General features: G+C 43.7%; 1 protein-coding gene across 2 annotated transcripts in view; it reads left to right on the top strand.

The window, feature by feature from the left end:
- The window catches only part of DPYSL3 (dihydropyrimidinase like 3), a 107,986-nt gene that overhangs the window by 44,227 nt on the left and 41,071 nt on the right, over nucleotides 1-22,688 (top strand). Inside the window, exon 1 of one of the 2 annotated variants that reach the window (XM_058543477.1) lies at nucleotides 6,047-6,188. The exons of the other annotated variant lie outside the window; for it this stretch is intronic. Within the exon in view, the coding sequence (XP_058399460.1) occupies nucleotides 6,150-6,188 (39 nt within the window). The 5' untranslated portion in view covers nucleotides 6,047-6,149. Of the gene's footprint in view, nucleotides 1-6,046; nucleotides 6,189-22,688 lie in introns of those variants that run through there. 2 annotated transcript variants of the gene reach the window in all.

Below are 22,688 nucleotides of genomic sequence, written 5' to 3'. Positions count from 1 at the left end.
TCTCTCTCAAACTGTCTTAGCTGATGGCGGAGAAAATAGACACAATCAGAAGAGAACTTCCATAAACTCTCTCCATGACATTTACCTAGTTCCCTGTCTCTCTGCCAGTACTATACTCTCTCGTTAGTTACTGTGGAAGACTCATCCTTGCTCCTTGCTAAGGGCAAGCCCTCCGTTTGAACACTAGATGTCACCTGTGTTGCCTATTCAAGAAACACATAGCAATTGTCCCATTTCTCTCATGCCTCATGAAGTTTCCTTACTGCATCAGCCCCATCAGCATACAACCATGCTGTTATTTCTCTTGTATTAGATTCCACTTTCTCTGCTAGTTACTGCTCCGTTTCCCTGTCCCCATTGCAATAAAACCCCTTAAAAGAGTGGTCTATATTAGATGTCTCTAATTTCCACTTTGATTTTTTCTTAGAAACACTCCCATCAGTTTTTACCCCCACAGCTTCATTAATACTGCTCTGGCACACATACACACATAGTAGGTACTCAGTAAATATTGCTTGAATAATTTAATATATGCTCACAAAAAACCACTGAGAGGTAGTATTAAGATACTCATTTTGTAGGTGCTCTGGTCAAGGTCCTCAGTGACCTCTACAGTGTTTTCCTGCACTGATTAATTCTCACTTCTCATCTTTCCTGAACTTTCAACAGCATTTAGCAAAGTGAACACATTCTGCTTTTTGAAATAGTTTTGTTTCTTGACCTTCAGAGCACCGTACTCTCGTGGTGTTCCCTCTATCTTATTGACCACTCTGCTTCTTTTCCTGGTTGCTTGCTTCCCCTCGGGATGCTTATTTACCTCAGCTCTCTTCTCTGTCTACATTCACTTCTGTGGTCTTCTCATCCAGCATTATTTAAATAATACCTAGAGGCTGACAACTCCCAAATTTCTATCTCTGGCCCAGATCTTCCCTTAGATTTCCAATCTTGAATATCCACCTGCCTGCTCAGCATTTCACTTGGAAGTTTAATAGGAATGTCCACAAACATATTCCTTACCTTTTTCCCAAATCCCATTTCTCCCACAATTTTCCCTATCTCAGTGAAATACATCTTCATCTTTTGAGTTGCTCAGGCCAAAAAATTTGGTGTAATTCTTTTGTTTTTTGTGAGGAAGATCAGCCCTGAGCTAACATCCATGCCAATCCTCCTCATTTTGCTGAGGAAGACTGGCCCTGGGCTAACATCTGTGCCCATCTTCCTCCACTTTATATGGGATGTCACCACAGCATGGCCTGACAAGTGGTGCATCAGTACGCGCCCGGGATCTGAACCCCGGCCGCCAGCCGCGGAGTGGGCACACTTAACCGCTGCTCCACGGGACCGGCCCCTAGTGTAATTCTTGATTCCTCTTTTTCTCACATTCCAGTCAAATCCATCAGCAAATACTGTTTGCTTTGCTTTGAAATAGATCCAATATCTGACCATTTCTCACGGCTTCCACTGTTACCAATTGGTCCAAGCTACCATCATCTCACCTGGCCTTCTGTGACCCTTGTATGTAAAATTTCACCCCATCCTCAAGACACTGAAATGACTTTCACCTCCCCGTCCTTGGTTTATTTATCCTCAGTGCACTTGCCACCATTTTAAACACTATGAACTTTATTTTTTTACTCTTGACTTGTCTCTAGAGTGTAAGCTTCAAGAGAGCAGGGATTTTTGTCTATTTAACACCAATATTAGTTTATTTGTATCCCTAGTGCCTAGGTACCCATAATAGGTATTCAATAATATTAATTGAATGAATTAACACAAAAATACTGTAAGGTAGGTAATAAGACCCTCGTTTAGAGATGAGGAAACCAAGGCTCAGAAACTTGAAATAATCTGCTGATGGCCATAGAAATAGGAAGTGGTTATGGATTGAGGTTCCTCTACTCCCGAGTCTGGAGTCTTAAACAGTACACCATTCTGGATTCTAGTCCATAGTCTTCTCTCTGAACTCAATTAAATTTTTTTTTTTTTATAAATTCCGTAAATTAACACAAGGCTTTTGATCTTCCCATATACTCTGATGGCTGCTCCTTTGAAAGCCACAATTCTCTAATCAGTGCTCAGGGAACAAGTCTATTCTACTGAGCCATCTTTGGCCCATGTGTTGCTTGCAATTTTGTAACTGTGTCATATTAGTGAAGTGATTCCTCACCATCTTGGATTCACCTGCTCTGAAATCTAGAATCAGGAAAGTCCAAGAAGCAAAAATATTCTTAAAGGTGGATTCTAACCACATACCCTTTAGTTACAGGAAAGTTCTAATTCCATCTATTTACTCTATCTTCAGACACAATTTAAAACATTCTTACATTCACTCACCTAATAATTATTGAGCAATTTAAATGGGCAAGGCCCTTCTTTTTTTTTTTTTTTTGTGAGGGAGATCAGCCCTGAGCTAACATCCATGCTAATCCTCCTCTTTTTGCTGAGGAAGACCAGCTCTGAGCTAACATCTATTGCCAATCCTCCTCCTTTTTTTCCTTTCCCAAAGCCCCAGTGGATAGTTGTAAGTCATAGTTGGACATCCTTCTAGTTGCTGTATGTGGGATGCGGCCTCAGCACAGCCGGAGAAGCGATGCGTCGGTGTGCACCTGGGATCCGAACCCCGGGCGGCCAGTAGCGGAGTGCGCGCACTTAACCACTAAGCCACCGGGCAGGCCCGGCAAGGCCCTATTTCATGCACTCAGGGCACAGCGGTAAATAAAACAGACACATTCCCTGCCCTCAAGGAGCTTACATTTTAATGGTGGGGAAAAGGATAGTACTCAATAATAAATTAATAGTACCATGAAGATAAATAAAGCACAGAAGGGGGTGAAGAAGGGATAGGTGGTACTCTTTTGACTCAGGATATAAAGTAAACTCCATGAGATCTGGGACATCATCATCATCATCATCATCATCATTATTCACCTCTGTAACATTAGCACCTAGGAAAATAATAGCATGTAGTAAGCACAAGGTAAATATCGTGTGGATATTTTGAGAATGATTGAATGAATGAATGAATGATGGTGAAGAAGACAGCCCAATTAGGAAGTTACTGCAGTAGTCCAGGTGATAGCTGATGGTGGTGAGACACAGGGAGAAGCTTTGCAAATGGAGAGAAGAGATCATAATCTGGATCTATTTAAAAGACAGAACCAATAGTATTTCCTGACAGATTGGATATGGAGTGTGATTGAAGGAGAGAAGTCAAGGGTGATGTCAAACTTTTGGCCTGAGCAAAGGACAAAGTAGCCTTGATTGAATGTAGAATTCTACTGATGTGGCAGGTTTGGTGGCCAAAATTAAGTTTCTTTGGGACCATCAATTAAGTTTCTCTGTGTCTCTCTCTTCCTCTCTCATAGTTTCCTGAGATACTTAAAGCCAAGTGCTGCTGTGTATCCAAGGAAAACCATTCAGAGTCGTTCTACTGTGGAAAACATCCATGCTGGTTCCACTCTTCATTCTCTTGGCCAGACACAGAGGCATCCTGTGTTGATGGCTGCCTTTCTTATTCCTTGACTAGAAAAGCACAGCCAAAGAAGGCTTTTCCTTCAAACTCATCTTAGACACTTTATTTTGATTTAAGAAAGAGAAAGATGACTGAAGGGGACGAAAGAGGGAAAAAATAGTGTTTGTTGTACATTTCTGATTTTGGCAACAGCTTGAACCAATTAGCTGGTTATTACGCATTCCTGTGCATGGCTTGTCACAGGAGTGTGATCCGGAGAGACACATCACAAGTCCTATTCTGCATGGCCTGTTGCATGCAAACCTGACCTCAAATAGTTTAACCAAGTCTTCTAATTTGAAACAACACACACACACAAAATCATCAAGCGATCAAAAATATGGTATAAATTTATTTAGTAGAAAGTGTTCTGGATTATAATAACGATAACAGAAGAGATAATTAAGATGCAAAAAAGGCAAGGAAACCCATGAAATTAAAAAAAAAGGGGCAGTGGTATTTCTTTAGGATTGTAAATATCCCCTACATATTTTTGCTTTTCTTAAGAAAAACTTGCAATATTCCTTCCAGCAAGTTTGGGGCAGTAAAATCTATGAGAAAGATTCAGAGAGAGCTCTGCACAGTTTCATAGTATGTAGTTAATTCTCTTTTTACTCTGTTCTAAATATAATCCTGCTCATTTGCATGCCAATCCCCAGAATGCTTTATAATTTCACAACTCTTGGCTAGTGGTCTCGGCATTTAAGCTTTAAGAACAAAGCAAAATGTTTAGGGCGTGCCTTTCATTTCAGCCTTTTTTTCCCCCTGTGCTTTGCAGAAGAGTACAGGGAGGTGACCTTTGCCTGGCATTCATTCTCCTAGCCAGAGTATCACAGAAATAAAGTGGAGACTGCTGTGGACTTTTCCTGTGAAGACTGCTTCAGTCCAGTTACCCATGAATAACCGGTGGCTAAGATTAACTCACTTGAGGGAGTGTTTCAGGGGGGTTAGTCTGCCCTTTGATTATGTGACCAGGCTGGTACATTTCAGGTTTATGGAAAGCCCAAGCTGGAGTATTCTGTACTTTCTTTCTGTGGATGCTTTATATAGCTTCTCTATTGCAAAGGAGGCCTTCAATTTAATGAAAAGATGTCCCAAAATGTGGTCAGTGGCCTGTCTTATAGAAATGTGAATTCAAGATCTGTAACAGACCTAGTCATGCTTAGTGACATCTCCAGAATTTCTATGTAGTAGGGCATTAGGATCACAGCTGAGGAGTGGGGATGGTAGGAGACTTGTCTTGAGAGAGTTTTAGAGTTTTTGCATAGCAAGCTATTTTTGTTGTTGCTATTTGAATAGCATGTTTGGGATTATTTTTCAGGAGAGCTGAGGAGGCCCTCCTACCCCGACCACCACTCAGTCCCCACCCACAGTGGCCCCTCCAAGTATATCTCCCTTGGCCGTTTAAGTTTAGCGAGTAGCTAAAGGACAATCTATTCCAGCGCCGAAAGCCTATGTTTTTGCTAATACGATATTGACCTTTGTCAGCTCTGCCTAAAGTAAACTCGGGGTTGCAAGCGGCGCGCATGGTTCACTACCGAGGGAGCCAGAGCGGCGCGGCTCAGAATCCATGGCTGCACACCGTGACGGGCCAGGGCTTTTGCCTTCCCACTACAGGTGTTTTCCACTCTATTCACAGAGCAGCGTTAATGCTCTTCCTTCACTTCTGAGAGCCAGGCAGTGGAGTTCCTTTAAAACATTCTATTTTGAGAATATTTTTAAAATGCAGAGAATGGTTGATGTTAACTGACACGGTGCCCCTCGCAGCCCTCCGAGAATGAGTGGTTGCTTCACGTTTTCTGATAGTATTTGCATGGTCTCAGGATAGCAGCGGGCCGGCCAGGCTGCACCAAGTCTGACCAGTTCTCGGCTTTCTGAGGGACTGTGCCGGCTGTTTACACACCGAGCGACCAGATCAGCAGAGGCGGCGCCCAGGCCTTCGCTGTAACAAAGGCGGCGGCCGCCGCCTCCAGCCCGCGCGACGGCGGAGGAGAGCGGGTTCCGGGAGCGAAGTCCGGAGCCGTCTCCTTTCTTAGGTGAGGGTGCTGAAGGTGGGAAATCGGACCAGGGGCTGGTCGGAGGCGTTGGCGCTCTCCGGGGCTTGGCCCGCGAGACCCGGAGCGCGACGCCAGAGCTTCTCCTCCTACCCCCGGGACTGCAGCATCCCCGCCCCGAAAAGTCCCTGGCGCCCCCTGGTGGCTGTGGAGCAGGCTGGCTCCGCCGCACTCGCAAGTCACAAAAAAAGCAAGAAAAAGCAAAAGTGGGTGAGGCAGATGCAAAGAGGAAAATCAATAGGGATAAGAGAGAAGAGGGAGGAGTCGCGGATCAGCCATTCTTGTCTTACCGGGTCCCAGCTGGCACCGCAAAAGAAAAAAAAAAAGCCCGGGCGTGAACGCGAGTGGAGGAGGGTGTGTGTGGCGGGGGGGTCGGGGGTGAAAGGGGGACCGGGGAGATTTACTATTGTCTCTGGCAGCCGCCGCGGGAGCCCGGGAGGGGGGCGGAGGCGAGAGGAGGCGGCGGCCGCGGCCAGCGCACCATTCGCTCCACCTGATCTCGGGGCGCTGTGCGCTGAGGACGGCGCCGGCGAGCAGGAGCAGAAGGAGGGAGGGAGGCAGCTGCTGCAGCCACCGCCGCCACCATGTCCTACCAAGGCAAGAAGAACATCCCGCGGATCACGGTGAGTCGGGCGCCGGGCGCCTCCGTCTCTCGCTCGCTCGCTGCCCGCTGCGCCGGGCGGGGGCGGCTCGGATCCGCCAGCTTCCCTGGTTCGGTCCCCGGGGAGGGACGGGGACCCGGGTCCGGGGAGGGGGGGGTGGAGAGCGGCGGTCAGTCTAGCTGGCGCGGCGGGCGCCACCCAGACGGAGCGACCCTGGGGTTTGGGGAAAACAAAACAAAGAGGAAACCCAAACAGTGGCGCAGAGAACTTTGGATTATTTATCCTTCTTTCTCACCACCCGGTAGTTCCCAAATCACGCAGGGCTCATGGCTCTCCCTGGACCCCCGCGCCGCCTGGGGTGTCAGCGTGTGCTGCCCCAGGCGGGGTGTGCTTTTTGTTTAAGGTTCCTTTTGGCGGGGCGGGGTGTGGAGAGATGACACTTTTCCCCAGGGGTACGTGGTAGCCCGACCGCGCCCCTCTCCTAGCTCCAGCCCCGTGGTTCTGGCCCCCGCGCCGCAAGGTGGTGGGGTGTCTGGACCCTCGGTCCTCACCTTGTCCCCTTCTTGCCTGCATTCACCCCGATTCATATTTCGGTGCGTCATCTTCGGGACTGGACAGCTAACGTGGCTGTAGCGGGAATGCCCAACTTTTTTGCCCTCGATGCATTTTACATTTTTCATGTCATTCTCCCCCCATCCCAAGAAAAGGCTGAGTTTTTAGAGCATGTTTTAGTTCGCGGTCGCAGGCGCACGCTGTATGCATGCCGTGTCCAACTGCCATTGTGTGCAAGACCGAGCCACCCGCGGCCGGCGGTGTCAGATGCGCTGGGCGAGCGCCTAGGGCGGGGTGGAGAGGGGACCTGCCATTATCAGGTACAGGAGCCGCATCTTCAGCGTCCAGCAAGGAGCTCTAGCGGCAAAATACCGCGCCCCGGCCCGGGATTCCTCCGGGATGCGCTGAAAAGATGCCTCCGAGTGGAAGGGACGTACGACAGGCTAGGGTGGGCATTAAAAAAAAAAGCAAAACAGCAACAAAAAAACACTGACATTTGTTAGTTTAGCACGAAGCAGTGCTGTTGTGCTTTGTCTGTAGTGAATGGGGTGTGTAGTGTGTGTGAAGTGGGGGAATGGGTGGCTACTCCATCTTTGCAAGGCGAACAAAGGAAGTGATCAGCTGGCCCCTGAGAGGCTCTGCAGCTGCCCTAGGGCAGAGCTGTACCTGCTACTGTAGTTAATTTGCCTGGATCCACCAGGTTTTGCTGTGGGCATGGGTGTGTTTGCACTTGTTCCTGTATGCTTGGAACATGCTGTGTGTTTGTGATTGCCATCCAGGACCTTCCCCTCTGCAGGCAGGAGGAAGCTGTTCTTGCCTGTACAGCACTTTATTGACAAGTGGTATATTTTTATTGCAGCATCCTACCTTTTCCATGCACCTGAACTTCACCCCACACAAGTGTGCCCTACCCCTACCTGCTGTCCATCTGGTCCCGGGGAAGAAACACTCCCCGCCGGGGAAGAGTTGGGATGGGTAGGGAGCCTTTTGCCAGGTAGAGGTGTTGGGTTTAAACCCACCCTCCTTTACCACTACCTGAATACCACTGACTTCACATTATTGAAGAAACATTGTTGGTGTTTTACAATGCACAGTATTTTCTCAGTGCCAGTCATCTTTGCAAAGAGCTGTGGAAGGTATCATTTAAAAAAAAAGGCTGATTGGGACAAAAGCTCAATTTGTATACTTATTTCCCTAATTCATGAGGGATGAACCCGGCTCACATGCTGTTACATACTGGAGGTATGCTGCACGTATGCCGCTTACTTTACGTCCAGCATGCGTTTGCCAATTCTCCTGTTTGGGATAAGCAGAAAACAGATTATTTGTGTCTTCCTAGTCTGAAGACTGTGATGGTTCTTTTTCTGGCCTCAGCCTGTGATATGGCATTGAGGGCCACGCCCATTCTTCTAGGTATCACTTAAGCCACCTTTAAGGAAAGGTACAGAAATTTAGCCCTGAGAACTTGCCTTAGAAGCCCCTGTAAATGTGGCTGTGCCCTAATCCCAGGGCCGGGTTTGCAAGGGGTTCCCTTTTGTTCCTGCTCGGATGGTCCTCCCTGGGGTGCATTCTTCATTTTCAGTGCGGCTTCCATCCTTTCTCTCTGCGCATGGGGCGTGGCACTGCATAGCAGCCTCTGCCTTGAAGCTGGGGCTGTGTCTTCAGCAGCTGTGGCAGGAATGGACCATGGTTGTGAATTTCTTCAAGCCAGGCTGCCTGGTATTCATTTGTTGAAAGGGGTGTGGAGTCCAGGGGAGAAGAGCGGCATGATAGGAGGGGGGTGTTGGTCTTTAGGGGCAAGGAATCCATTTGTAGATTTTTCTCATGCTTTGTGTTTGTATTTCCTTGAACAAGGATTCTATTTTAGAATAAAATATTTTTTATATGTTTGCATGTCTATAGATGATTATTATTATCTGTGTACTACAAGAGTTGAGATATCCTTCCTAGCTATAGTTAAAAACATAAAAAGATGGACACAGATATACATATACAGAAAATATGATTAAAGATTTAAATATAACATATATCCCCGACTGTCAATTCTAGTACTTTTTTTAAGAGGTAGGATTATGGAATTTGAATTAAGTTCCCTGTTCTCTCTATATTCCTTTCTGTAAAGGCTGCCCCACCTAGTAGCTAAATGTCACTATAATGTGAGTACTGATGGGGGCAGTCTTTCTTGCCATGTACCCTTTGCCTCCCTAGGCACTGCTGTCTGCCACAATTTGGGAGCCACAGTAAGGGCTTGTTTGTTTTTTGTTTCTCCTTCCTCCTAATTTTGTTGCCCTCCAGAGATTAAAGCCTTCTTACTACCCTGTGCTAATTGGTTTCCTGGAGGGGAGGATTTCTCTGTTGCTGGTAGAATTGGCTGGGGCTTTCCCTGTGAGTAGCTCAGGCCTCAGATCTCATTGTGCCTTCTCAGGTCACCTATGTGCATGACTTGCACGTTCTACCTCAACACTAGCCCTTTCTCCTAAGTGTCAGAGACTGGCAGTTTGGGGTGGTGCAGCAGATCAGAGCAGGGACCTGGGATTGTCATCTACCTCTTGCTCCACTGTCTAGCACAGTGTCTGGAACATAGACGCCTGATGATTATCAGTTGGATCAATAAATGAATTAAAATTTGTTCCTAATAAGGCTAGCTAACACCTATTGAGTGTTTATTTTGTGTCAGGTAATGTGCCTTACATGCATTGTCTCATTTAATCCTTGGATCAACACTACCTGAGAGGTACTATAGTTGTCCCTATTTTATAGATTTTTTAAAAAGAAACTTGGAAAATCAAAAGAATTTGCCCAGGGTCAGAAATATCATATGTGTTAGAGGCAGGACTCAAACCTATACACCTGGCTAAAGTCAAAGTGCATGTCCCTCCCCAACACACTCCTCTTGGTGTCTCTGCTTTCATTGTCACCATTACAGTCACGCACCACATAACGATGTTTTGGTCATCGATGGACCACATACATGACAGTGAGCCCATAAGATGAGTACCATATAGCCTAGGTGGTAAGATGGCCTTACCATCTAGGTTTGTGTGAGTACATTCTATGATGTTCGCACGACGACGAAAATGCCTAATGACGAATTTCTCAGAACGTATACCTGTCATTAATCTAATCAACACACGACTATACTTGTTGTTGGTAGGACAAATGGATTAGAGGAAAGACTCAGACTGTCTCTATCCCTGGTAGGACCTGTATACCATATTTTTCCTGCCACTGTCAACAAATCCCATAACATAGTCTCTCTTACCTTTTACATTAAATGAATATAAATAACAATTTGGGGGATGGTAGCTGCCATCTCAATTCTGCAGGTAGAACGTTTTGATAGGAATAGTCATTGTTTTGCTCTGATATAAGCTACAACTTGAAGCTGACCACAGGAGTGGGTAGGGACCTAACACTGAGGTTTCAGTGCTGTATATGTATTGTCTTGTCCGAGTCTCTGCAAAAGCCCATTTTACAGTTAAAGAAATTGCAACATAGATAGGTGAAGTCAGTTATACAGAGTTACACAATGACAATTTTGGGGCAAAGCTGAAAATAAAACCCCAGTCTTTTCTGACTTTGCAGCCTCAGCTGCCCTGGTACAGCTGCTGCCTCCCAGAAGCAGGTGCAGTTGAGATTTTGAAAGGTGTGGATAAAGAGCTCCAGAATTCTCTCTAGGAGACAAACCACAGAGAACTGGCTTTTTGCAAATACTAATTGGATTTCTGTAAACATCATCTTGCAGATGCATTTCCACTGCATTGGAGGTTGTGTTATATGTGTGTGATGTTCAGGAATTGCCAGAAGATATCCTCAGTCAGGAACACAACCTGGAGAGTGCCATCTAGGGCACGTAGTCAGAGTGCTGTGTTCTCACTTGAAGGGTGTGATTGTGAGCGTTGTGGGTAACAGGGGAATTTTTCATTTTGGAGGGCAAGTGAAGGGGCCTTATGAACTGGAGGAACACCCAGATCTCTGCAGCAATTGAGCTGGGGGCTTAGAACTAAGCTAGAACCTGGGCAGGGACAAGGGTAACCCCATCCCTGGACCCGTGCCTTCCTCTTGCTTCAATAGGTGTCACTTTGGATTGGGAGCAAATATTAGGAGATGGAGGACTAGAGTTTGGGAGACCAAAAGGAGAGAAGTCACACCAAGCCAGCTCTGTCCCTGTAAGGCATCTTGGAAGGGAAATTCCAGAGTAAAAGACAGAGGAAAAATATCAAAGACTTAGGAATGGAAAGCATGTTGGATATCTGATCATGGAACTCGCAGCCCAGGCCCTGCCTGGGGTGTTCATCTGTTGCTTTATATTTTGAGCAGGTATGTGATGCTTCTCAGCCAGGTTATTCCTCGTTCTTAAATGCTATCGAAATGCCTCCGGTGGATAAAGAGCTCTGACTATTAGTAGCTGTGATGGAGCCAGCTGGGCACTTGGGGGAATTCTGGAGAAAGAGATTTCCTGAGAGAATTCAAGTCTGTGTGATAGAACTGTCAATTTATAAATAAAAATCCTCCTCACTTATCTCGCTGGGCTGTTAAAAGGCTCAAATGAGGTAGTGACTGTGGAAGTGGTCTGTGAACCCTGGATGTAGTCAAGATAATAAACACCGATTTATTTATAAAATCTCAACTACTTTGGAATGTAAAAATTAATGAAGGAAGACTTGACAAAGGTCTGGGGTAGAAAGAGACTACTTGGGAAACTATTTTTTTTTTTTTTAAACCGTTTCATTTATTTATTTATTTTTTTGTGAGGAAGATCAGCCCTGAGCTAACATGCATGCTAATCCTCCTCTTTTTTGCTGAGGAAGACCAGCTCTGAGCTAACATCTATTGCCAATCCTCCTCCTTGTTTTTCTTTTTTTCCCCCAAAGCCCCAATAGATAGTTGTATGTCATAGTTGCACAGCGGAAACTATTTTTTTTAATATAAGTTTTCAAATACAAAAATTCACACAATGTTGTATAGAAACTCTGTTAGTTTTTCTTGCTTTAGTTATGTTCCACTGTTCCTCAGAATTAGCTTTTCATTTATTTCTGACAATCTAATAGAGGCCACTAGACACCTTTGGACTTGGATACAGACACTCTCCCTTAACCTAAATAAAGGACATTTTCCTTATTTAGTTGAACTATATTGTTTTCAGTCCTAATCAGCTTCTAGCCTAGAGTGACACAGGTTATGAATATTTGTTCTAGCAATTTCTTCAGAATTCACTGTTCAGTGGCTTTTTCGCTGCCCTTTCCCCTTCATCGGAAAAAAATAAAATTGAATTTGAAAAAGAACAGAAAACCCCTTCATATCCTAAAGGGCCCTTTGCTCTTTACCTATGGATATAGTTCCTAGAACTATTTATGTCTACTTATTACATTTGAAAAATTACAAAACGTTGACAACGGTAGGAATGTCTCCCTAGAATATAAGCGGGCCTCTCTTTGATTAAGTCGGTGCTTCTAACCATAAGTGGACTGGAAATTTGACTATGTCATCAGCTCCTGGGATGGATGTTAATAGGAGGCCTGAACTGCTCCCCGGTTATTCCCTCCTCAAATCAATGCTCCACTTTACCGTTGCTCCCATTTTCTGTAGGCCAGTGGGAAACAAATGTGAAGGACTCTGGACAACCCAGAGAAATAGGCTCCTCTGTTTTCACATTTTTCTGCTGTGAAATCCGTTTCTCATCAAACTCAATATATGTCTATTTCAATATATAAAATACACCCCCTCAAAAAAATAGTTTGTTGGAATAGAATGATCCCCTCCACTTGGCCTCTTCTTTTGTCTCTAGTCTCTATGTGGAGTCCACTATAAAATCTACTTCACTTGAAGAACGTTTCTTCTGTTAATTAGATTGTAGGGAACTCAGTAGTTAGAAAGATGGGACTAAACATGGTGGAGCTATTATGAATATCTACCATTTATTGAATGCCTTAGCACAAACTACATGGATTATCTCTAACTCACAACAACTCCTATAGCGACAGTTATTACCCATCATTTCGTGTTCTGTATAAGGGCTCAGAGAGGTTAAGTAACTTGACTAAAGTCACACAGCTGAAAAAGCAAGAGCCTGGGATTGATAGGTGGGTGAGTTTCATAGGCAGGAAAGCAGTAATTCCATATCCACAGGTGACTATGCCCACCTCCATCACTTCCAGCTCTCTGCACCTGTTAGCTCACCATGTGGGTCAGTGTTCACAGGGTAGAAGGAGTGGGGATGGTCTGGCCAAACCTATCTCATCACCATTGGAACAACGACTGAATACATGTCCTCCTAGCAGTGGTGCATGCGTTGCTCTGCCAGCTGTCTGAGTTAGCTTCTGGCTCTTGCCCAGGAGCATGTAGGAGTGCAGGCTAGAAAAGCAGACGCTGTTTTTGTGCCTTGCGTAAGTGTAGATCTGGGCCCAAGGCCCCTTTGTACTTTTTGTCTCTGTCCTCTTCCAAGACATTGTTCCCACTGAGCCAGGCAGAGAAACACAGGACACACCCAGCACTCTAAGCCAGATGGGGGAGCTCTACTCTAGAACAGTCCAGGAGCCTATTTGGAACATCTGGAATTCAAGGACACATTTCTTATGGCTTAATTAATCCATTTCTTTTTTCTGTGGAAGTGCTGAATGATGAGATGTGAAGGATAAAATGAGATTTTATTTTTTAAGAGAGGACTTCCTCTGACTAGCAGAGCAAAGGAGCCCTCTTGTTTTCTGACACAGGGAAAGGCAGAGAACCCTAGATGGAGTGTCAGCACATGTGGTTCAGGCCTGCCCTTGCCTCTAATTTATGTGTGACTTCGGGCAAACCCGTATTATTGCTCTTAGATTCTGTATCAGTCAAATGAGGGCATGGAACTAGATGATGGCCAAGGTCCCTGCCAGTGCAAATGACCCTCTGGGCCTTTATTATGTCTTCACTCTTCTCCTGAGATCATGGTCAGCCCTCTGCACTTTGTTCCGAATTTGCAGGGAGGAGTTTTAAGCCATCCCTGTGAGGGAAGAGAGAGCAGGGCGAAAATGGATGAGAGCAGTAGTTGTTGGCTTAAACTCAGTGGGACCAGCTAACATCTGTGTTGGATATAAGGATCTTTGGTTGCTTTTTACCCTTAAAATCCCAGCCTTTTCTCATTTAGAGAGTGGACTTGGTTAATGGACTCTGTGCAGGAGAGAAATGGAGTAATGATGATTGATACATACTTTTCTTAGCAGAGCTTTAGTATTAATTCAAATGAGTATTATTAAATGATGCCATGATTCATCTTCTGGCACATACAATCTCTCTTTTGGATAAGGCAACCATTGATAAAGGCACAAAGGCGACAGTTGCCCACATCTAGACTGCTCAAACAAACGAGCAAACCCAACAGAAAACAACTCTGTGTCTGTAGATGCTCACCAAGTTCTCTTTAGTTGCTCTTGCCAATACTTTAAATGTGATGGCTGCCATCCAATGGAAATAACCCGCCCCAAAGGCCACATAATGCCATGGACACTCCATGAGGTAGGGATGGTTTTTGTTTTGTTCCCACTGAATCTCCAGCACTTAGTCTTTGGCTGGCACATATTAAGCCCTTTGTAAATATTTGTTGAATGACTGGATACATTTAACACTTACTTTGCAGGAAAAATTTCAAGCAAGAAGATGATCAGAATGTGCATACATTTGTGCTTGTACGTCACCCTCTGTTTCATTGACAACTTTCTAGAATATTAACTTTTAAGAGATAAGGCCCAGTTCTAAGAAACCAGCACAGGATCACTGTGGCCAAGAGAAACACAACACAACAGCAGTTTAGCAGAACAAGCTGAATTAACTGTAATCTGGGACCAGACTCGGGCAGATGTGCCAAGGAATCCATCCATCATTTGTACTTCTTCTCAGGCCCCCATTCCTCTCCTTCTTCTGTATTTGCATCCGGCCTCATTCTCAGCCTATTTCAGGGGCCTACCAGGGTACTGCTTGCTTGCTAGCAGACCCATCGTTTCTGTTACTGCAGATGATTTAAAAGAATTAATGCAGACCTTTATGTCTTCTTTCAAGTAGAGAAAATTGTCACCATGGCTATTTGAACCAGGATCTATCATAGATCTTAATTGAGGCCTCTTTCTGCCTTTGCACAGAAACCACAAGTCATTAGAGTCATTAGCAGCAGTTAGATAGGCCAGTGTGCATTTGTTCAGCAAACTCTGCCCTTTAGAAAGCTTGGTTAAGAGCAGCCCATAGTTCTTTTTTGTTTCTGTATTAGGGTTGGCCATTTAAATGGAATGTTTTTATGCTTGTGTGTGTGTTCTCTCAAAGATTTTCAGTTCCTCACCCTACTGCATCTGTCAGCTTTCTCAGGGCTTATATTTGGAGCCATTCCTGTTATTAGCTTTGGTTTGAGGGGTGGGGACAGTTAAAGCATATTTTACCAAGCTCATCTCTGGGTGGAAACCATACAGTTTATGGTCTCAATAGGTCTATGTGTAATAATAATCACTAGATCCCTTTAAAGGGAGCATCCATAAGGGAAGGCAAAATGGGAGAATTCAAGTATAGTCATGGAACCTAAAATCTTAATTCAGAAAGTATTTGAAGTACTATATGTTTTAGAATGTGTCATATATAATATAATCAAGTATAATAACAGCATTTTGCTATTTTTTGATTGAATAAATAAGTATTTATTGATCATCAGCTCTGGGCCTAGCAATGTGATGCTTGTCACAGGAACATCTAATCTAGAACATATAGAGAAAATTAATTTAGTAATAAGAAGAATTAACATCTATTGTATCCTGTATTAAGTGCTTTTTATTCATTATCTCATGTAATCCTCAAAACAACTCAGTTAGGTAGATGGATTTCCAATTAGGTCTTCCCATTTTATTGATGAGGAAATTAGAGAGATCAAGAAATTTGCCTAGGATCACACAAACCTTAAGTGGTGGATCCAAAATTCAAACTGACTCAGAGCCCACATTCTTAACCCCTCCTTATGGGGTTAAATTCTTAAATTCTACCTTCTTTTCTCTTCTCCCACCTATGAGGTCATGAGACATTGGTTCAAATTGGAGTTTACTTACTTCAAATTCAGGGTTAAGTTCTTCTCTGCACCTATTTCCTGTGAGGCATGAGTAGTTCAGGTTATGGGAAGCGGGAAGAACAGCCACTTGGTGCCCTGCTCTGCATGGGGTTGGACTCATGAGCACTGCCCAGTTCAGGAAGCTCTGCAGCCTTCCTGCGAGGAACAGCCTTGCTTCCGAGCATGCCCCCAGCAGCTCCACACTGTTGTACTTACACAACCAACTTGCCAGGGAGGTGCCCACCACTCTTAGCACCAGAGGCTATTGTGCATTGAATTAGCAAAAATACCAGTGAGGGCTTCTTCTTAACGTGGATTTGAATGTCGGCCTCTCTTTCCACACCCCATGCTGCACTCCCCAGCTATTTAAATAAATCCTAAGCAAGATTCTGCTGAGGTTTTGACTTAATGTGGCTCCGTAAAATTCATAGATCAGAATATCCTTAGAGATTTTTTAGTAGAGTCTCCCCTTACAGATGAGGAAACTGAGACCCAAGTGGGGCTGAATGAATTAGGGCTTTTTCTGTAGTCTGATTTACTGTAGGGCATTGAGATATAAAAAGTGAGTAGGAAATTTTTTTTCAATTACAAAAAAGAAACATTATGGTTGTAGAAAAATTTACCAAAAAACAAACAAAATGAGCACAATAAAAACAAGCTACAATGAAATTATTCAGAGATAGCCATTGTAACTTTTGAGTACACCCAAGAATTATTTCTTACTACTATGTATGCCATTTATTAAAATGGTACCATATATTGTTTATGCTGTTTTATGTCCTGCCTTTCATTCCACAATATATTATGACGTCTTTCTACAATTTAAATACTCTTTTATATAATTTTAAATACCTACATATTATCCCAATGCTTGGGGATCTGAATCCCATTTTGTTTGCAGTCATTTCGCTGTTTTTCAGATCTTGGTATTAACAACAAAAGTGAAATGATGGATTCGTTTTCAGTTGCAGATTTTTAGCTAAAGTTAAATTAAAAGCTAGCCCAGGATGAGAGATTAAGTTGCCCAAAGTTGCTCAGCTTACGAGTATCAGACTATAGATTTGAATCCTAGTATCTTAGTCTTATATTCTTGTCATCATTTGCTTCAACAGTTGTGCCATTTTCCAGGAAAATTCTGCTTTCCCTCTGTTTTCTTCTGCTCTCAAATGAGCACATTTGTTTTCCCACTCAGCCACCCTTGCCTGCCTCCCTGTCTTGATGAGGCTATTGACATTTGCAGAGGAACACAGTGTCTTGGGACCTGAAGCTACACAGCTGGAGAGGAAAGATGCCTAGTTCTCCCCTGCACCCCCCCCGCCCCCCCGCCTTTTCTTAATGGCTTAACCTACAAGCTTGGAAGCTGGTTTTAATTTTACATTTTCTGTGTGTATGTGTGTTTGTTTTTAAAACTTTTTTCTCCTTAATTCTTAAAAGGAGACCTTTATTCGAAATCATACACTCTTTCCCTCAAAGTCAATCTGTGCCCCAGATCTTGATGCGATTACTTTGTTCGGGGATATTCATAAATTCAGAGTAGGGTTTCTGATTTATCCAACTAAATTGGTTTAAATGATGGCCTTACAGAGAGATAGGGCTTTAAACAACTTAGAAAGTTTTAAAGCAATTGAATATAATCCTCTGCTTCTAGAGACTTCGTCCTAGGTTTATTCCACAAAGAAGGTATGTTTTTGTTTTGCTTTGCTTTTATTTTGGTTACTTCATTGTGTGCTCTATCTCAGACCCTTTTTGCTGTGAGAAATTATGGGGAAAACTTAGCTTTGCTTGGTTAAGGGCAGGAAGAGAAATAAGGGACCCATTATTCTAACCCCCTTATTTTAATGATTAAGAAAATGTGGGCCAAAGAGGGAAAATAATTAGCCAAAGGTCACACAGAAAAATAGCTTAAAAAAAATGAGGCATAGGACTCATTTCTCCTGCTCTGGGTCAGTGCTTTCCTTACACTTTTTTTTTCGAGGGAGGAGCGTGAGGGAGTGTTGTGGGCTGAATTTTGTCCCCTCAGAATTCATGTGTTGAAGTCCTAACCCCTAATATCTCAGAATGTGACTGTATTTGGAGATAGGGTCTTTAAAGAGGTAATTAAGTTAGATGAGGTCATTAGGGTGGGCCCTGATCCAATATGACTGGTGTCCTTACAAGAAGAGATTAGGACACAGACACTCAGAGAACAAGACCGTGTGAAGACACAGGGAGAAGAGGAGGGCCATCCATATGCCAAAGAGAGAGGCCTCCGAAGAAACCAACCCTGCCAACACCTTGATCTTGGTCTTCTAGCTTCCTGAATTGTGAGGAAATAAATTTCTGTTGTTTAAGACACCCAGTTTGTGGTACTTTATAGGCAGCCCTGGCAAACTAATACAGGGGGAAGTTAAGAATGAAGTCATTAAAAAATTCAAAACTTCAAATGTGGGAAGTTCTCAATGAAGAGAAAAGGGAAACCCAGATCATTAATATTTATAAGAAATGATGCCATGCCAGAGCCCATACTAAATGATTTTCAATCATAGTTTTATATATGGTATCTCATTCCATCTGTATAATATGACTAGATAATAGTTACCATTAGCCCCACTTTACAGATGAGGAAACTGAGGCTCAGAAAGTTAACTTATCTAAAGTTACATGGTTATTAATTAGCAGAGATGGGTCTAAATTCACCTGCTTGTCTGACTTTAAAACCCTCACTACCCTGTGCTACTTCCCCATAAGGAAATTAATCCAAGCTGTTTAGTAACTATTGTTATCAAGTTATTTAAAGTTAAGGAGAAAAAAAATGTACTCCAAAGTCTCAATGACCTGGAATCCACTTAATTGAATCAATTGAACAGGATATATTTGGCCCCTGATTTTAAGATAAAAATGGAGATCAGGGAAATTTAAAAAGATAATCAAGGTATTTGAGTTTCACTACAAAGTCTTCTCAGTGGTTTACACCTTCACATGTCAAAATGGACAGCTACACATGATGAAGAATTAATGTTTACAGTGATGGACCCCAGGACCTGAAGAAATCTGACCCATCAAAGGAGAATCAATTACTCACACTGGGTCACGTTTGCTAAAGCAGGAAACCAGACCCATACATCTGTAACATGAGTGGATTTGGAAACTGTCTATGCCAAAGTTTTACAGTGACATATTTTAGAAATATTTTCAACAATAAGACCTGATAAATATGCAATCAACCAAAAAAAAATCAAATTAGCTTGAGCCACTGGTAAACCCAGTTGCTATGATGTGAGAAATATGGGGTGCTTTAAATATTGAATGTAGATGGCTCTTTTGCAGCTGTGTCCTCTCTGTTTTAAGGTTGTGTGGTCTTATGCTTAAGTGTATGGGTTAAACTTACTTGGACTTTATTAGTGAGAAGAAACGATCAAGTTAAGAGGTGAGTGGGCTTTGTTTCCAGCAGATACTCGGTTTAAGTCCCAGCTTAGCTATATACTAGCTGTGCAGCTCTGTTGGCTCTACCTTTAGAATAGAATCTTTTTTTTTTCTTTTGCTGGGGAAGATTTGCCCTGAGCTAACATCCATTGCCAATCTTCCTCATTTTTGCTCGAGGGAGATTCGCTCTGAGCTAACATCTGTGCCAATCTTCTTCTATTTTGTGTGTGGGTCGCCGCCACAGCATGGCCGCCAACAAGTGGTGTAGGTCTGCATCCGGGAACCAAACCCAGGCCGCCGAAGCAGAGCACACCAAACTTAACCACTAGGCCACAGGGCTGGCCCCAGAATAGAATCTTAATCCAATCACTTCTCACCAGTTTTCATCACTGCCACTACCACCCTAGTTCAAGACTCTGTTATCTTACTGCAAAAACTCCCTTACTATTCTCTGTGCTTCTACTTTGCCTACCCATAAAGTCATTTTCCATGCATAACCAGGGTGATTCTTTAAAAATGTAAATCAGATCAAGTCACTCCCCTGCTCAAACATCTGTTGCACTTGGAATAAAACCCAGACCATGGCTCTCAAAGCTTCTACGTGACCTGGCCCTGACTGTCTCTCTGGACTCCAATCTTGCCACTGCCCCTAGTGACTTGGCATCAGCCATCCTCCCCTGTCACTCTCCTGTGGACCTGGCGTGGCCGTCTCCAGCTCAGAGCTTCTGTACTTGCTGCCCTCTTGGTGTGGGGAGCAGTCTTTTCTAGGATCCGTTCTTTACTTGGCTTTACTTGGCTCAGATCATTCAGAGCTCTGTTCAGCTGACAGCTTCTTAGACATACCTTCTTAAAACCTAATCAGAAGCAGTCCCAGCCTCTTCCAAGCCTCCACCATCCTCTTACCCTGTTTCTAAATTTCACTTATCACTGTTGAAATTACACTACTGACTTAGTAGCTTATTTGCCTTTTCAACCACCACAGTCCAATGGCAGGGAATTTATTTTGTTGTATATATTGTATCCCTAGTTGTAGGTATGTTGTATCCCTAGTACTGTGAACAGGAGGCATTTACCAACATTAGATGAAGGAATGAATGGATAAATAAATAAATGAGTGAAAAGACACAATGCTACTTTATTTTCAACTAATGTGCTTTCCCTGGGTTAAGTGGTTTGGGGAGAATGGGTGTCAAGGAACCAATGTTATCAGAAGGCTACTAGACTATCTGCTGCATGATGATAGGGATCATGCTGTGTCATTGCCACTGTGTCACCAAGGCCTAGCTCAGTCTCACCTTGAGAGAATGGAATGATGAAAGAAAGATGAAAAGACTTGGGATACCAGGGACAAAAGTGATAACACAGAGATGAAAACATGTGGGGTCTGAGATGACTTGTAGAGACTTGCACAGGTTGTAACTCGTTTGCTATTTTTTAGAAACAATTGAATACATCTCACAATGGACATCTTGCTTGGTATGCATGAAACATCTGCACCTGTAAACTTCAGTGGTCATAACACTTTTGGAAACATTTCTCAGCAGAGACAAATCATACTAGAACAGACTATTTGGGAACTATTCCAAAAGAAGCTTATTCTCCTGGTGTTAGAATCGTGGAATATTAAATAGTGATCATTGGGAAGAGAAAAGTGCGATGTCACGGCTTTGCAGGTGGGGATGAAGTCTGCAAGCCATTAGGCACAGAGATTATATCCTGGTAATGTCAGCATGGGATCTGCAAATAGCAAGCAGTCTTGAACACATTCCAGGAGGTGCCTATTGTGTAAAGCCTTAGATCTTTGTTGAAGGTGCAGAAACCTTTTGTTATAGGATTTACTGCCCACTAGTCTCATTTCTGAATTCTGATAATTTTCAAGTGGTGCTTCAATTATGTTTATTTCAAGGGTTCATTTCATTCGAAGTCTACGTGACCTCTTGAAGTCTTTGTTCTCAAGAGTATCTGCAGTTTTCTCTGTCAATATAACTTGGAGAAGTTTGGGGCCCAAGAATCAGAAATAACCACTGCTTTAATAACCACCTATCTATCAAATGAAAGCAGATCAAATGAAACCTGTGGGTGTGCAGGTTTCTAGGCAGATAGAAGGCTGTGACCAAGAGAATCAGTCGTCACCGTTGTCTGCTTCTTGTGTCAAGAAAGAGCCAGAAAAATGAGTAAACTCCTCCATCCCTCTGCTCCCTGTATTCCTTCTTAGGAAGTGTGTTTGTGTTCCTATAGGAAGGTAGTGAAGGCATATATATAAACTAAAAAGAAAGGAAAAGTCAAGCTACTTTTGAGGATAGAGGAGAGAGCGTGTGGGCTGAAAGGCATTGGCCGAGAGGTTTTAGGTCCTAGCTTTTAAAGAAACCTGCATTTATTGAGCACCTACTATGCGCCAGAGTTTGGGCTTACTCCTCACCTCAGTGCTTTGGGGCAGATATCATTTTTCTCATTTTACAGCCAGGGCTGTGACTCCAAAGCTGTTCTCTTTTTCATCATTCCCTCAGGCTGCTCTGGCGCTGACTCACCACTTGGGTTCTTTAGCTGCAAAGTGAATGATGAAGCCCCTCTTTGCTCTCCTGTACAGACCCAATCTCCGATGTTTGGACTCTATGGCAGAGCAAACTGGGGAACATCTCTGGTCTTTGAAACAGTCCCTTCCTCCCACACTATCTCTCCAAGGGCCCTTTCTGCGGCAGCGTGGTGTGAGTTGGAACATCGCAGCTGTACCTTCTCTTAAACGCATCCACTGCAGGACAGTTTTAGGAAGTTGCATAAGCCAGTGGTTGTGTGCTTATAACCACAATCCCCAGGCAGCCTCCGCCAATTTTAAAAGTATAAGTTCAGACTTGGAGAAGAATCCCTGTGGCCTCCACAAATAGATGGGGAGCAATTGCCTGTCATTTGAAGGTGCCGCTCACACATTCCAAGGCCCGAGCCCACATTCCTCCTCTGGGAATTGCATTTTGGCAGGCTTTCAGATTGAGTGAAAGAGTTCTTGTTTCTGAGAAGAAATAGGGTGGGAATTCACTAGGGTTCCCTGTCTTTCTAAAGGCCCAGTCAAAGCCAGCTGCCAGTCAGAAATGATCAAAGAGAAGAATTGCTTCTAAAAGAGGGAAGTGGGTCCTATTCATTGGACAGCAGCTCAGAGAGGCAAAGTGCCTTGCTCAGGGCCACAGAGCTATGAGCGGAATCCAGGGCTCCTGCCTCGCATTCCAGGGGTCTTTCTGCTATCCTTTGTTGCCTTTCAGTTGGTGTAGCCATTTTCAGCATGGCATGAACTCAACTCCATCCATTAACACCTGACCATTCTCCTAAATTGCAGGCCCCCATTTCTGCCTATTCTGCTGCGTGGCTGTATGGTTGACCAGCACCTTAACATTATTATTCATAGTCTTGCTCCTCAACTTTGTTACTCTCCTTTCTGTTCTCCATTTTTATTAATGGGTCTTTCCTGGCCATCCTGCCTTGAAACTTCAGTCAACTTTGACACATCACTTTCCATTCCT

Source organism: Diceros bicornis, chromosome 1 (genome assembly GCF_020826845.1).
Source record: "Diceros bicornis minor isolate mBicDic1 chromosome 1, mDicBic1.mat.cur, whole genome shotgun sequence".
NCBI classification, from domain to species: Eukaryota; Metazoa; Chordata; class Mammalia; order Perissodactyla; family Rhinocerotidae; genus Diceros; species Diceros bicornis.
This window is presented reverse-complemented; position numbering and strand designations above follow the sequence as displayed.